Source organism: Drosophila serrata, unplaced genomic scaffold, assembly GCF_035046125.1.
Source record: "Drosophila serrata isolate PLE 108 unplaced genomic scaffold, ASM3504612v1 contig_23, whole genome shotgun sequence".
Taxonomy (NCBI): Eukaryota; Metazoa; Arthropoda; class Insecta; order Diptera; family Drosophilidae; genus Drosophila; species Drosophila serrata.
In genome coordinates this window covers 1,835,432-1,850,288 of record NW_028256921.1, presented here as the reverse complement: position 1 = coordinate 1,850,288, position 14,857 = coordinate 1,835,432, and the positions used below count along the sequence as shown (strand labels likewise).

The 14,857-nt window shown below is 37.1% G+C and overlaps 2 protein-coding genes across 19 annotated transcripts in view; both read right to left on the bottom strand.

Moving 5' to 3' along the window:
• Window positions 1–14,857, bottom strand: part of sgg (glycogen synthase kinase 3 beta homolog shaggy) — a 66,920-nt gene that overhangs the window by 7,669 nt on the left and 44,394 nt on the right. For 8 of the 18 annotated variants that reach the window (XM_086830757.1, XM_086830754.1, XM_086830761.1 and 5 more), the window contains 8 exons: window positions 3,483–3,673; window positions 3,335–3,418; window positions 2,952–3,005; window positions 2,392–2,502; window positions 2,088–2,325; window positions 1,824–2,017; window positions 681–870; window positions 117–605 (listed from right to left, as the gene is read on the bottom strand). In XM_086830757.1, the coding sequence (XP_086686883.1) occupies window positions 117–605; window positions 681–870; window positions 1,824–2,017; window positions 2,088–2,325; window positions 2,392–2,502; window positions 2,952–3,005; window positions 3,335–3,418; window positions 3,483–3,673 (1,551 nt within the window). Of the gene's footprint in view, window positions 1–116; window positions 606–680; window positions 871–1,823; window positions 2,018–2,087; window positions 2,326–2,391; window positions 2,503–2,951; window positions 3,006–3,334; window positions 3,419–3,482; window positions 3,674–3,870; window positions 3,991–4,667; window positions 5,461–14,729; window positions 14,756–14,857 lie in introns of those variants that run through there. The other 10 variants (XM_020950638.2, XM_086830770.1, XM_086830774.1 and 7 more) reach the window with 5 other exon arrangements.
• On the bottom strand, window positions 4,422–5,502 carry LOC147645081 (uncharacterized; the record flags this gene model as incomplete). Its single annotated transcript, XM_086830802.1, has 1 exon — window positions 4,422–5,502. A coding segment is annotated over one exon (1,035 nt), but the record flags the coding sequence as incomplete, so codon positions are not given.

The following is a 14,857-nucleotide window of genomic DNA, read 5'->3' as shown; positions in this document are numbered from 1 at the left end:
ACTAACATAACGCCTGAATACGGGATGAGGATGAGATCGAAAATGAGGATGCAAAAAGTGCACATGGATGTGGCAAAGGAGGGGGGAAACCGCTGGCTGGCCAACCGCCTACTCACCTGTTACATTGGCGCCACCGGCATTGGTCGTGCCGGCTGCTGTAGCAGCTGAGCCCGCCGCACCGCCGCCACCGCCACCACCACCAGCTCCGCCGGCGGTTGCGGCATTTGACTGCTGCGCAGTTGTAGCAGCAACGGCTGACGGCGCACCAGATGCTCCGCCGCCGCCGCTGCTGCCATTGTTACCGGAACCGGTTCCGGGTCCGCCGGCACTCGCTCCACCGCCGACCGCCGATCCTGCTCCTGCTGCTGCTGCTGCTGCGCCCGATCCTGCCGTGCCAGCTGCCGCAGCTGCTGCTGGTGCCTGCGACTGGGTCTGGCCGGATCCTTCCGCCGATGTGCCACTGCCCGTTGACGATGCGCTGGTGGTACCGCTAGCGGCAGCAGAGGCAGCTGCTCCAGCCGCTGTTCGGTTGCCGGTAGCTGCAGCCGCATTCTGAAGATGCTTGGGCAACAGCTGTGGCACTAAGCTGGGCTGTATCGAGAGCTCTGTGGATAGGATGATGGATGAGGAGGAATCATTAGATACAAAATATCTGGCAAGTAGATTTCAGCGGCACTCACCATGCTCTGTGAAGTTGAACAGTGGCGGCATTTCGCGACCATTGGGCAAGGTGTGGTTACCCTCCATGCGGAGCTCATCGAAGAACGGATGTGCACAGGCCTTGAGCGGGGTAATCCGGGCGCTGGGCGTATACTCGAGCAGCAGGGACACCAAGTTGATAGCTTCTGTAGGAGTGCGTATGCGGAAAACCTGTCAAAGGAACAAACGAGGCAAATGATCAATTAGTTTGTGTGTCACAATCATAGGCAAAATGTCCGTGGGAGGAGCATCTTTGTTGCAGGACACAAAAACAGGGCGGGACATGGAACAAGGACAACAGGACAATTGGGCAACAGGGCGGGGCATCATCATAATTATATCATTCGCATTTTTTGGACAGGACACAAAATAGAGCACAGAGGAAAGCAAATAGAGTGACACATACACCACAAGGCTCAAAAGGATCCCTGATGATCTTGTGCAACTCCTTTTCAACTGAGGCAAGTAGGCAAGAGGGCAAGAAACCAAAACAATCAATTAAATTCAACTCCAAATCAATGTAAAAGAACCAATGTAGAGCACCACCTGTACAGCTGCTGTTGGCAAAAGCTGGGCAAGATCAAGCCGGAAGCCATGAAGGAAGCCATTGTTTCTGCAAAATGAATAGCTATGCGAGCAGGGAAACTCAAACAAAGATGTCAGGCTGCGGATAATGTTTTATTACGATAGAAAACTTTAGACTTTCCCTAGTTAAACTCCCCGGTTATTAATGGGTTATTTTGCAATGGCATTATGGCTTTATCAGCAGCATATAATATTTTTTGAATAATGATTTTTTGACAACAAAATTTTCAATTTCAGTTTCATTTTCGAATTCGTTTCTTGGCTTACTCTCAATCGTTGTTTCTGGTTTAGGGCATTTGGAAATTGGGTGCGTTCGAGTAGTGACTGCAACGAGTTTTTATATACACAACACAGATTTTATCGGTTAAAAACAGATTTTTTGAAAAGAAGGGGAAACTGGGTGTAATGGGACGAGGCGTTGGGCTATCCCTGGAGCGAGTGAGAGAGATACGAGTGAAGGAGGATCGATACCCGGGAGGGGGGAATAAACATGAACGATAAGCGATAATCGCACTGGAAACTAAACACTCGTCACTTACTTTCTGCCATGGATGACTCTTAATTTGTGGAAACTTGAATTCCGTATAGTTTGGATTCATTTCGCGTATCTGTTCTCTTGTCGGTGTGCCCAGAACCTTGATGACCTCAACTAGTTGATCGACACCGGAATCGCCAGGGAAGATGGGCTGGCCCAGCAGCAACTCGGCCAAAACGCAACCGGCACTCCACACATCTGTAAGCAAAAAAAAAACATGGTATAAATTTCAATTTATAGTGAACATAGAGGGAGTGATTAAACTAACCGATCTTTGTTGTATAATTGATGGCGCCAAAGATGAGCTCGGGGGCACGATAATACCGGGAACAGATGTACGACACATTCGGCTCACCATGCAGCAGCTGCTTGGCGCTGCCAAAGTCACAGAGCTTTAGCACAGCCGTCTCCGGATCGAGCAGTAGGTTCTGCGGCTTGATATCACGATGGCAGATGCCCAGCGAGTGGATGTAGGCCAGACTCCTGAATAGTTGGTACATGTAGAGCTGTCGGATAATCATTGCAATTAATCATAAACCCATGGAGAGTGAGAGTGAGTGTTATTAACTTACCCGAATAAAGTTGATTGGTATCGTTTGCTTGGTTTTGGCATATTGGCGAGCCACTTTGTATACGGTTTCTGGTATATATTCGAGGACTAAATTCAAAAATACTTCATCACGCTGCCCAGGGAGAGAGATAGAGATTGGATTAGTATATACATTTAATTAGAAATCACTTAACAAGTTTAGTTTTATGTGATCCATGTATGGATATGTGGGGGAGAGTTTTGACCGATGAAGTTGCGAGCTCTCAACATGCGTTGTCAGGTTTCAGGTTTCTGGGATTCGTACATAGATCTCAAGGTAGCATAGAAAGAAACTAGCATAGCATTTTAGCAAACTAGCATATATAGCAAGGGGGAATTTCGATTCACAGGAGCGAAGTGTCTTGTACCATGCGATGTACTCTGGCTGTACGCTTCACTGTACTTTCTTCCTCTGCAATTCACATTATTATTACATAGCATTTCGTATGAGGAAAGATAGACAGAGGACTGAGAGACTGAGTTTGTTCTGGCTGGCTGAATGATCTGAGACTGAAGATTCGACTGTTACGTGAGGGAGGATACCTGGGGCTTGAGCACACTCGCAAATATGCCCAAATCGATGGGGAACTCGGCCAGCTATGAGCCCCGTGTTTCAGTATCAGATCGGTATCAGTTTCAGTTTCGATATGCAAGTGAAAGAGATTCAATTCAATTCATTTCAATTGTTAAACTTTGCTTGGAAACCTGTCAAGAAACGCTCGGCTCATTAAATACATATAATTGTAATCGAAATATTAAACTTGATGCGGAGGGAAAGTCATTTGCCAATTGTGTACATCTCATTAGAAGGTTCCTCGATTCCCCCATCCGTGCCAAGTGATCAAGATTACCGGATATAGTATGTATGTGCTGGCAACTTCAGCAGTTCGTTGTCTGCCCAAAAGGGGTACCCGAAACAAACTCACCTTTTCACCGCTCGAATAGAAAAAGTACAAAAGCTTTACAATATTACAATGCTCCAATTTGCGCATAATTTGCAATTCACGATTCTGTAAATGAGAGATTAAATCAGTTAATAATATATATATGTAGATGTAGATTTTAATCACTCACCTTAAATCGTCTGTCTTGTAAAACTTTTTTGATTGCCACCAGTTCACCGGTGTCGCAGAGCTTCGCCTGGAACACCACACCGAAGCTGCCATTGCCGATGACCTTTGTGTCTGTATAGGAGACCTCTTGTACACGATCAGTGCCTTGGCCGGGGGTTGCGACGACTGTTGTGATTTTGGAACCATCGCGACCTATCAAAGAGCAAGGGATTTATGTTAAGTAAAGTATTTAAGTTGTATCTATGATATATAATAATAAGTAGTACACACACACATAATATATATTTTAAAAAGAGAATCACTGGTGCTAGTGTCTTTGAGTTATATCTTTCATTGTAAACCACCATTTTCCCTGCGTTATCCCCCTTAAGACTCTATTATCTATACACCTGTGGTCTCCCAGGCTCCCTCCAGTTTCTCCTTGCTCCTATCGACCTCCTTTGGAATGGACAGTGCAACACTGTGCTCGGGCCACAAGTCGTTCAGCTTGCCAATCAGCTGCTTCATGCCTGATATAGCCAAGATATATACAAGCAAATGTATATATATATTTAATTATAAATATATATAATCAAGAGTTAATCGGGGCAAAAGTCACACATGCTTGGGGGAAAACAATGAGAACAGGGATTACGTAGAATGTAAGTTAGTGGGAGACTAGGAAAGATGGATGACTAAGAAACCCCAAGATTTATATTGAAATCCGAAGAGTTAAGAAAGGAGAAAGGAACAAGATTCGAGTTCTCACAAGTATTTAGTAGGATTTGTCAAGGATTAAATTGAATATCTTAAAGAGAGAGATTTCTTATTTAAAGATAAGAAACAACGTTAGAATCAAGTTCTTAGATTGCTTCAAAACTTGTATCAAGTAACAAAGTATCCAAATCCTTAAATATTTATATAAAAAATACATAAATATTTTTCCTGACTCTTTGTTGTATTCCTTTTGCCTTTTATTTATTTAGTTTTTATTTTTATGTCCCCAATTAATTTTGGCATTGGCGCCAAAGATGCCAATGATAATGATGGCCCTGATGACGACTATGATGGGGCAGGCCAGCTGCGGGACTGCTGCGGGCGTGCTCTTGGGACTTGTCTTGGGTCTTGGGGTTTGGATATAGGAGGAATGATTCTATGTGGCATGCAATTTCAATTTGGGGGGTTTCTTCTCTCTTCATCTCTGTACTTGGATCCTTGTACTGCTTGCCAGCGGTGCCTCCGCCTCCACCTCCGCCAAGACTGGCAATGCTGGCTCCACTGCCGCTGGATCGATGCAGAGGTTTGGTCTTTTTGAGAGTGGCGGCCACCACCAGTGAGGATGAGCAGGCGGATTGAGCCGCCTTGGCGGCAGCGGATAGGGGCTTGTGTTTGCCATTGGAGGCCTTGGATTTGGTGGCATGCCGGGGGTCTGAAGCGCTGCTGCTGGTGGTGGTGCTGCTGCTGCTGCTGCTATTGCTACTCCCCGATGAGGAGCCACTGCTATCCGTATCCGATTCACTGCTGCCACTGGACGAGCTGCTGTCCTCTTCGCCGGATTCGGAATCCTCAGAGTTGTCCTCATTGTTGTTCTCTTCGCTGGATGAGCGACCATTACTCTTACTCTTGCTCTTGCTCTTGCTCTTGCTTTTGGCCTTGTTCCCGGCCAGAGGCAGAGTGGGTGGAGCACCGCTCAGGGATCCCCGCTTGCTTCGGACTCCGCCTGTTGCTTTCACCACCGCCGGTGGCTTGGCCAACGAGGAGGAGCTGCTGTCTAGAGAGTTCTGGCGTATGGATGTGGCACCAGTACCCGCCGTTGCCGTACCCGAACCGGAGGCAGCTCCACCTCCATCCGATTCGCTGGCCTCGTTGTTGTTAGCGGACCCACTCGGAGGACGTTTCTTTTTGCGAATAACGCGCACCACTTTCCGGACACCACGCGGCACCGCCACGGGCACCGCCACCTGTGACCTATCCACCTTGAGACCGCCGGCGGAGTCGAGCCGGAGCCAGCAGCACGGCGAACGAAGCGCAGCAACAACGGATCACTGTGCCCGGCCAGCTAGCTAGGTGTTGGTCTGCTGATGCTGTTGCTTCTGTGGCCTAGTTTTATTTTCGGTTCCTTTGACGTTTCTCGAGATCAATCGGACGACCGATCGATCTTCAAATAGCCAAGAAGCAATAACCAATAAAAAAAAATCAAATAAAATCACCAAAAATTAAGAAAAGTGCAAGCACGCGGCAACAAATTAAATATATATATATATATATCACACAAATTACAACAACTATTGAGCAGCAAAACTATACAAAAAAAAAAAAAATAGCACAGTCTTTGATTTAGCAGCGAGTTTTTTTTTATATTTGATTTTCGATTTTTTAACTTTTTTTATTTTTGTTTTTTAGAATAAAAAAGAGAGAGGCAAATCCGCTTGATTCCAACGATCTGATCACTCGAGCCTCCGTTGCACAATTGGCCAAAAAGAATGCAAAAAACAGAGGACGACAATCGGAAGCCAAAGACACGACTGAGCACGAAGATTCACGAAGGAGCACGAAGGTGGAAACAGTGATGCCATTTTGGCCATCTTTTAGCTTACAGGGTATTATAATTTTAGTCAGAAGCTTATAATTCTGTGAAGGAATCATTTCCGAACCTATAAATCATATATATTCTTGATCAAGTTGAACAGGCGAATCGATCTAGCTATCTCAGGCAGAAAAAAAATTTTTACCAATTTTTTTTCAGAATTTTATAAGGGGTTACATCGTTAAAATTTGTCAAAAAATTTTAAATTTTTAGAAATTTAAAATTGAGTATGCAGATTTTTTAACCCATTAAAAACTAGCATGGGAAAGATTTCCGAATTGAATTTAAAGCCTTTTTGGCTTAGTTATGAAAGTTATTCATGATCCAGGTGCAAACTTTAAGGGTATACAAACTTTGGCTTTCCGAAAATAAGTCGCCTTTTTTGTTAAACGATATTTTTAATAGAAGTTTAGATATTTATTGTGATTTTTATTTTGCCATTTCCAAGAGGTTTTTAAATATATAAGAAAACGATAGATAAACTAGGGAAAAATCTTTATTATTCCCTTTATTCATAATTTATTTCGTTTGTATTTTTATTTTTATTTAATAGCGATTTTTTCTAGCTAGATGAGCAGCACTAAATGGCATCCGAATGCCAGCCGAAGTTCAATCGATACACGTGAGATGCACAATCGCTTTTAAGCCCCGACGCATGCTTCCAAATGCCAAAAGCAAAATAAACATAAATAATAAATAATCAAATATGTTTGATAATTATTTCGAGCAATTTGTTGCAATTTTTGGTGATTTCACATTTTTAATTGCAGGAAAATTGCGGTCTGCAAGGCCACAGAGAAGAAAGAACCAAACCGACAGAAGACAGACAGACAGTGGCAGCCAAGCGTGGCCAAGCATGCGACAGCCACGCCCCCTTAGTGGCGCATCGTGCCACATGACGCCCCCCTTTACTCTTCTATGCGACTGACAACTGACAGTTCAATGCGATCGAGAGAAAGAGACAGAGCAGAGAAAAGAAGAGCGAAGAGTATAGAATCAGAAGAATCAGAAGAGCCCGAAGAAAGGGCCACAGAAGAAGAGCATTCAAAATCAAAATCAAAATCAAAGGATATTTATGTACATAATGCTTACGCAGTCAAAAAATTGTAATCAAATTTTATTTTAATTTAGAGAAGCAATTAAAAGAGAACAAAATGCCACAAAAATTAAAAGAAGAAAACGCAAATTTAATGAAATCGAAAAAAGGCCAAGAAGATTTAACCCGCTTCTGACATTGACATTGTTTCTCATTGCCTCACAGGGGAAAAAATAGAAGAAATATTGAGAGATGGTTAGAAATAAGTTTTGAAAATTGGAAAATTTTAAACTTAACAATTACTGCGACTTACTGTATCTTCTATATATTGGTAATCTATAATGTCTCACTAAATGTATATTATTCAACCAATTTTGTGTATGGATCAATATAAATTAATTTCATCCAGTTGTCTTTAGGTTCCATACATTAATCGATTTATTTCGATAGTTTAAGAAATGTTATAACTATTCTCCATATATAAATAAATTTTCTTTGATAGTTTAGGAAATGTTGAAACTAATCTACATTTATATGGAAACATCAATACTACCTACAGTTTCCATCTTTAGTACAAAGATTAAATTTAATTCGATAGATTATGGAATATTAATCCCTAAAATTTATAGCCAAAATATTTCGATTTATTTTCATTCTTTTAGAAATTTAAAAACCGATTTAATTCCATAGTTAATAAATATTAAAGCTAATCTTTATCTATACTCCCTATAGTTTCTAACCTATCTATATAGATAGTAAAGGACACATCTTAGCATATTTGCTAACCAAACACTTTTACCCTCTGGCAATTCAATTTACGTTTATCGATTTGATCGATTCATCAGGTGTACATCGTTTCTATTTTAGCTCTTTGGTCTCACATTAATCAATTGAATTTATTCAGAGCTACGAGCGGCTAAATCAATCAAATTATCAATAGGTACACAACCCACGCACAGACCACATTTCCCTCCTTTAACAAACATTGAAAAACTATACCAAAACGAAGAGAAAAAGAAGAAGGAAAAGGGGGCGGTGGGTGGGTGGGACACATGGAGCTGTCCAAATGGGAAAGCAATTTGTTGTGCCGCCGCCAACGGACGACGGAAACTAATCGATATACAAGCAGTTGGCACCACTTGGCCGGGCTAAAAGGGGTTGCCATTTTTGTGGCAAGACGAAGACGGGAGGTTAAAGTGCAATAAAAAGAAAAGAAAAACAGGCCAAATCTATGGATATATCAGAACAACACCTCTCCCTCTGTAAATGCCTCTCTATAAAGCCATATGGAGTCATCGCCGTGCCAAAAGCAAATTAACAAAACTCTTTTGGCTAAAATTAAACACACAACCCACGCCCACACAACACGGAACACAACACAACACAACACCCACACACTCTCTATTCCTCCCCTATTCCTAGTTCAAATTCCATGAATATACATATATATTTCGAGCCCTAGAAACTCATTCAAAACAAATGGTTATACAGAACCTATAATTTAACAGATGGAAATCAAGCTTTTTGGAATCGATAATATATATTGTATATAAGGGTAGAAGGTCCTTGAAATGTTGCAATTTAAATGCAATCTAGTTTGGAAATAACCTTAACTGTAGTATAGTATTTGCCTTTAAATTATAAACAAATTACGCATTTAAAGGAAAAATCACAAGCCCTTCAACAGCTCATTAAAATAAGAAAAATATGATTAATATATTTGTTTCAATCAAAATCAGCAGCAATTTTTCACCTTGCACCTTTTCATTAGCTGAGCTTCGATGGAAATTTAAAAATATATATACTTATATATATTTGTATATATATAATCATATATATATTTATACATTAATTTATATATTTATTTGTATATATTTATATATTTTTTATATATATTTATATATACGCACACACACTATCAATGCTGTTTATTTAATTCAAATTGTAAATTCAATTAAAATTGATTTCATTTTATTTTCTTTGGCTAACGTCGCTACCTGTCGATCACCCAACGATTTTTGTTGTATTTTTTCTTAATTTTTTTATATACCCTTTCAGGGTATTATAGTTTTAGTGAGAAGCTTGTAATAATATGAAGGAATCATTTTCGACCCTATAAATCATATATATTCTTGATCATCATCAAAAGCCGAATCGATCTAGACGCCTTAGAAAGAAAAAGAAAAACTTCAAATTTTTTGCAAATTTTATAAGGGGTTAAAATGTTCAAAAATTGGCAAAAAAAAATTTTAATTATTAATTAAATTGAGTATGCAGATTTATTAACCTAATAAAAACTAACACAGGACAGCTTTCCGAATAAAAATTAATCCTTTTTTGGCTGAGTTATTGAGTTTTTAAATCGTTGATTTATCAAGAAAACTATGATATAAAAATATCGGTAAATATCGATTAAAAAGAAAGTGAATATTTTAGTTGACTTATTTTATGATCGATTTATCTTATTCGATTCTATAATTAAATAGCAAACTTCAAGGGTATTTAAACTTCGGCTTTTCGAAGAAAGTTTTATACTATTTACTATATTTCTTTATTTATTTTTTATTTTTCGGGTTGGGAATAAGGGTTGACTAGGCCAGATGACGACACCACGCGGGCGGAGATCACGAGATGCAGGCAGACTTTTGGCAATATCATTTGGTATCTGCGATCTGCAGGCTTTATCACACTTGGCAGCCATTATCACTGAGAGATCTCTATATATTATTTTCTAAAATATTTACCGCTAAAGCATACTTTTGGGTGGGGGCTCTTATTTTTTCTCTCTCTGTATTTCTGCACTCTTTTGTCGTAGCCATGAAGCCAGCCAAGTGCCAAGAATTCAACAGAAAAACAACAAGAATACAAAATAAAACAACAAATCACGCAAAGGCAGAGAAATTGTTGTTAAGAAACAACAACAAAAAGGAGAAGCCATTGTTTGCATAAGAGAAATCGATAAAAAAGAGAGCCAAAGAAAGAGAGAGACCAAAAACTATAGCCAAAACTCTCTTCCATTTTGCAGCTGTTTAAACAATAAGCCCAAGCGTATAGCTAAATTCAAGTTTCTAAAACAAAAACAAATTAGTAATATAATATAAAATAAAAGCAAAGACGAAAAACAGCTGAGCAAAAAAATAACATGTGACTTTGGGGAGATCGTCGGCAGAGTACAGTGAAGCCTGCTTATCTTTAATCAATGGAATTTTAAGCACACAAACAACACACATTTAACATTCAATTATCATTGATGATATGCCATTGCTATTAATTCCCCATAATATTTCCATTGTATATATGTATGTATATATATAAACTCTGTATAAATCGCCTTTTCAAATCTTTATTGGCCCATCTAGCCAGTCGATAGATGCAAAATAAAGATTATAAACTATTTATAAACCGTTTAATTCGTTTCACAAAAAAAAAACAAGAAAGAAAAAGGAAATAAAAACCTTTAAAATTCCTCAACATACATTTTTCGTATCTTTTCTTTTCTATTTCTTGCTTTTTGCATCCAAAAATATCTTAAAAGGCATCGAGATAAAAACTGTTTATAATTTATACACAATTTATTATTCAATAATTCGAAAATGTAGTGTAAATGCAACACAACAGGTTGCTCTCTCTCTCTCTCTCTCTCTATCTCACTCTCTCTCTCTCTATTCTCTTTTCACTTTTAGAAAAAGTATCTGTGAGTGCATTTTTCCTTCAATAAGTATCTTTTGGATGATTTTTCTTATATGTTCATAAATTAAGTATCTTTTAGGGAATTTTCGTATAATAACTTGATCATAACAGATGTATCTTTTAGAAGATTTTCAAATTAATAACTTTATTATAAAAGGAGTATCTTTTAGATGATATTCACTTTATTTTCTAAAAAAATATGTATCTTTTTGAAGACTTACCCTTAATAACTTAATCATTAAGTAGTATCTTTAAGAGGATTTTCCACTCAAGAAAATTCTCATAAAAGAAGTATCTTTTAAATTAACTTCCTCTTATTCCTTCCTTTTAATATCTTTTATTAAAAAAGTATCTTCAAAAAGATTTTTCTCAAGAAGCTTGATCATTAAAAAAGTATCTTTTAGATGATTTTACCCCTTAATAACTTCGTGATAAAAAATGTATCTTTGAGAATATTTTCTCTTAATAACTTGATCATAAAAGAAGTATCAATTGTTCAACCAATTGTTCATAAGATAAGTATCTTTTAGAAGATTTTCCCCCTTAATAACTAGATTAAAAAGTAAGTATCTATGAGAGTATCTTCTTCCTAACAACTTATCTTTTAAGAAGTATCTTTTCGATGATTTACCCTTAATTACTTGATCATAAAATTAGCACAGCAACAGCTGTAGAAGAGACTAAAAGACTGTGAGTAAATCCTGTTTTAAATAGTAAAATAAAAAATTTAATAAAACAGCTAAACAGCTGCTATTGATGAAGCTGCTGTTGCCATCCCCTCTTCGAAAACCGAAATCAAAATCTAAATCGTTATCTCTACCCACCAACCCCCCCAGCAGAGCCAAGTAAAGAAATAACAAAAAAACATATTTTTTCGCCTCAAATCAATGGCTAAAAAAATAAAATTAAGGCAGGGCAGTAAAAGGGGGGAGGGAGGTTGCAAAACAACACACACACGACCAGAACAAGAAATAAAAAAAGACATCAACATCGACAACATGAGAGACACGCCTCCATTTTTTTGGTCACAAATTTAGTGAATACGCACACAAGTCTTCTAAATATATATTTATTTATATAAACATGTATTTCAATACATATATTCCGGTGTATTTGAACGCAAAAGAAATCATTTCACGAGCTCAATATATGTAGCATGTTTTGTTGGCTTTGATATTTTTGGAAAAGTGTGTGTTTTTTTGTGCTTTTTTGCCCTGTCATCCGCTGAATGAGACGAGAAGCGCGTGATTGTCCCACGAAATGACAACAGCAACAACTTTGGACCGGGTAATCTCTGCTCCCAAATCCCCAATTCCCCAAATCCGATCTAGATTCGGATCACTCCCCCATTAAGGTGTGTGTATATATAATAATTATAGAGTGTGAAATAGTGATGTGATCTATAACTATATAGTTTTATTTGTTGAGATGGTTTTACTCCACTAAAGATGGATTTCAAGAAGCCATTCAAGATTTAAACACCTTCTTGGTTAATAATTTGTAAAAGCTATTTAACTATTATAGCTTTTTATAAATTATATAGTTTAGAGCACAAATATATGTATATATACAATAAGTTCAACATAAGTTTAGAACCACTCTGTTTTCGAATAGCGTAACTCATCTTATTGTTATATTTTCCTTTGAATATATTTTGCTATAATTTAATTTCTAAACTGTCAATTCCTCTTTTAACTTTAAAACTTAGTGAATAACCTTTTCTATTTCCCTTTCTTCTTTTGAAGCACATTTTTAGTTGAGCGTAACTCATCTAATTTTTATATTGCCCAATTTCCTTCTTCCTATAACTTTAAATTAATATTTTTCTCTGATTAAAATTTTGAATTTAGACACTCACATTTCTTCATTTAACTTCAATCCAACTAGAGAACTCTTTTAGGTTAAACTTAACCCAATTTTTCCCTCTGTATAGGCCCTATTATCAGCGCCAAAAGGCTCTATCAGCCATATTCTTATCACTTAGCATCTGTGAAAGCTGCAAATCATTTATACGACTCTGGCCGGATGGAAACTGAGACAGCAAAACATTTGTAGCTGTTGTTAAATGAGATGAGTTTAGGGAAAGACGGAAGGGATGGGGAAACTGAGGCTGGAAATGAGACTAAAACTGAGACTGGAACTGATACAAACAGGTGACAAGCACGCTGCGACATAGTGCCTTCGCTGTGTGCCATAAAGTACTTTAAAAATAATATATATTGTAATGCAAGGGGGGCCCTTTGTTATTTTTCACAGAGCAGTGTTATTAACGCTTCGCTAAACTGCCACGGGTACAAGATTCCAAAATGATGCAACACAAACAGTAAACACTATATGTAATAATTAAGTATGTAAGAGCAAAAGTGTAATTGGAAACCCTACTTAAATAACACCTTTTAAATATAGAACAAAGATTACTGTCATAATTATATTGAATTATTTTTGGTCAACTCATTTTCCCTGTCATCTTTTGCGTATTTAATACTAAGTAACGTGGACTCTTTTGTACTATCAGACACGTTTTAAGTATGTATATTTTATATTATACATATATGTTTTTAATCCAAAGTTTGCCAGTCATAAAGTATAATGTGTAAAGTACGAGAAAGAATCAACATGAGCTAATGCCCTGAGCTCCTCCTTTTCTTATCACAGAAGCAAGGAAAATGCAACAACTGAACATAATATGGCCTGTTGTAGAGAAAATTCCCAGTTTTTTTCCGTCTTATCTTCCTTTTTTTTACAATAAAGACAAGATCGCCTTTTATATGGGCAATAAGCACAGGGAAGAGATCCCTGAACATTTCCGCTCTGATATATAACTTTTGCCTTTTGTTTTATCGCACACAGAGAATGAGATGGAAGGAACAACAAAAAAAAAATAAAATAAAACTTGACAAAGCTATCAGAAAAGTGCACTCGTTCAACGACCCATATACATATATGTATAAATAATCTCATAAATTATTAAAGTACTTTTCCAGGAAGTAAACAATTGTCATTCCCATAATTTCATTCATAAACGAATCAAGAATTTTCACACACAAATATCACTTATCACTTATCACTTTCCATTTAAATCCCCGAAAATTTTCCATACCCAAAAGAATCATCATAATAATAATACTTATCTATGTGAATATATATAAATATGTGTGTGTACATAGAACAATCTCACCCGATAATCATCAGGAGAAGGGAGTTTTTTGAGGAATTTCTATCCATTCATTCAACACTTACCTAGAAAGGGAAAGAAAAAAGGAAAATTTGTTAGTAAATCATGTTAGGAACAATAAAATATATACTATATAAAGTTAATCTAAACCTTGGCTAAGCAAAAGTCTTGGCTGTGTATGTATTTTGGAGTCAATTATCTTAGCTAGATACATTTAGGCCAAAATTGTTTAGGCCTTGAATGTGAAATATGTAATAGTTCAAAATTATATATAATTATATAAACATTTACTTTTAGTTAATGGTTTCAAAATTATGCCTCATACAATATATAATTTACAGCAGTTTTATGGCTACAATGATTGAATTTAAATTGATTTAATTGACACTGATTTTTTTTAAATAATTATCTATGAGTAATAAAGTTTTCCACAAGAACATTCATAAATTATGAGAGGAATCGTTAATCATTAATAGATAGCTTCTGGTTCAGATTTTATCTTTATTAGAGATTTAATTGCCTTTCTGTATTTTTTATTAATAATTATATATGATTAATAAAGCTTTCCGCAAGAGGATTCATTTATTAAGCAAATTCTAGGGGAAATAATAAATTACGAGGCATATTTGAAGCAACTACTGGTTTGTAATAGATCATAATAATATCAACATCTTAAACCCTTTCAAAAGCAATTTCTATATAGTTTTTGAAACTATTTCACAAGCTTTTGATCCTATATAATTTTCCCTTTTCTTTTAAACATTAATAAGAGTAGGTTTACCTAAAATGTTCTTAAACTTTTGCACCACTTTGATCCCATATAATTTTCCCTTTTCTTTTAAACATTAACAAAAGTAGGTTTACCTAAAATGTTCTTAATCTTTTGCACCTCTTTGATCCTATATAATT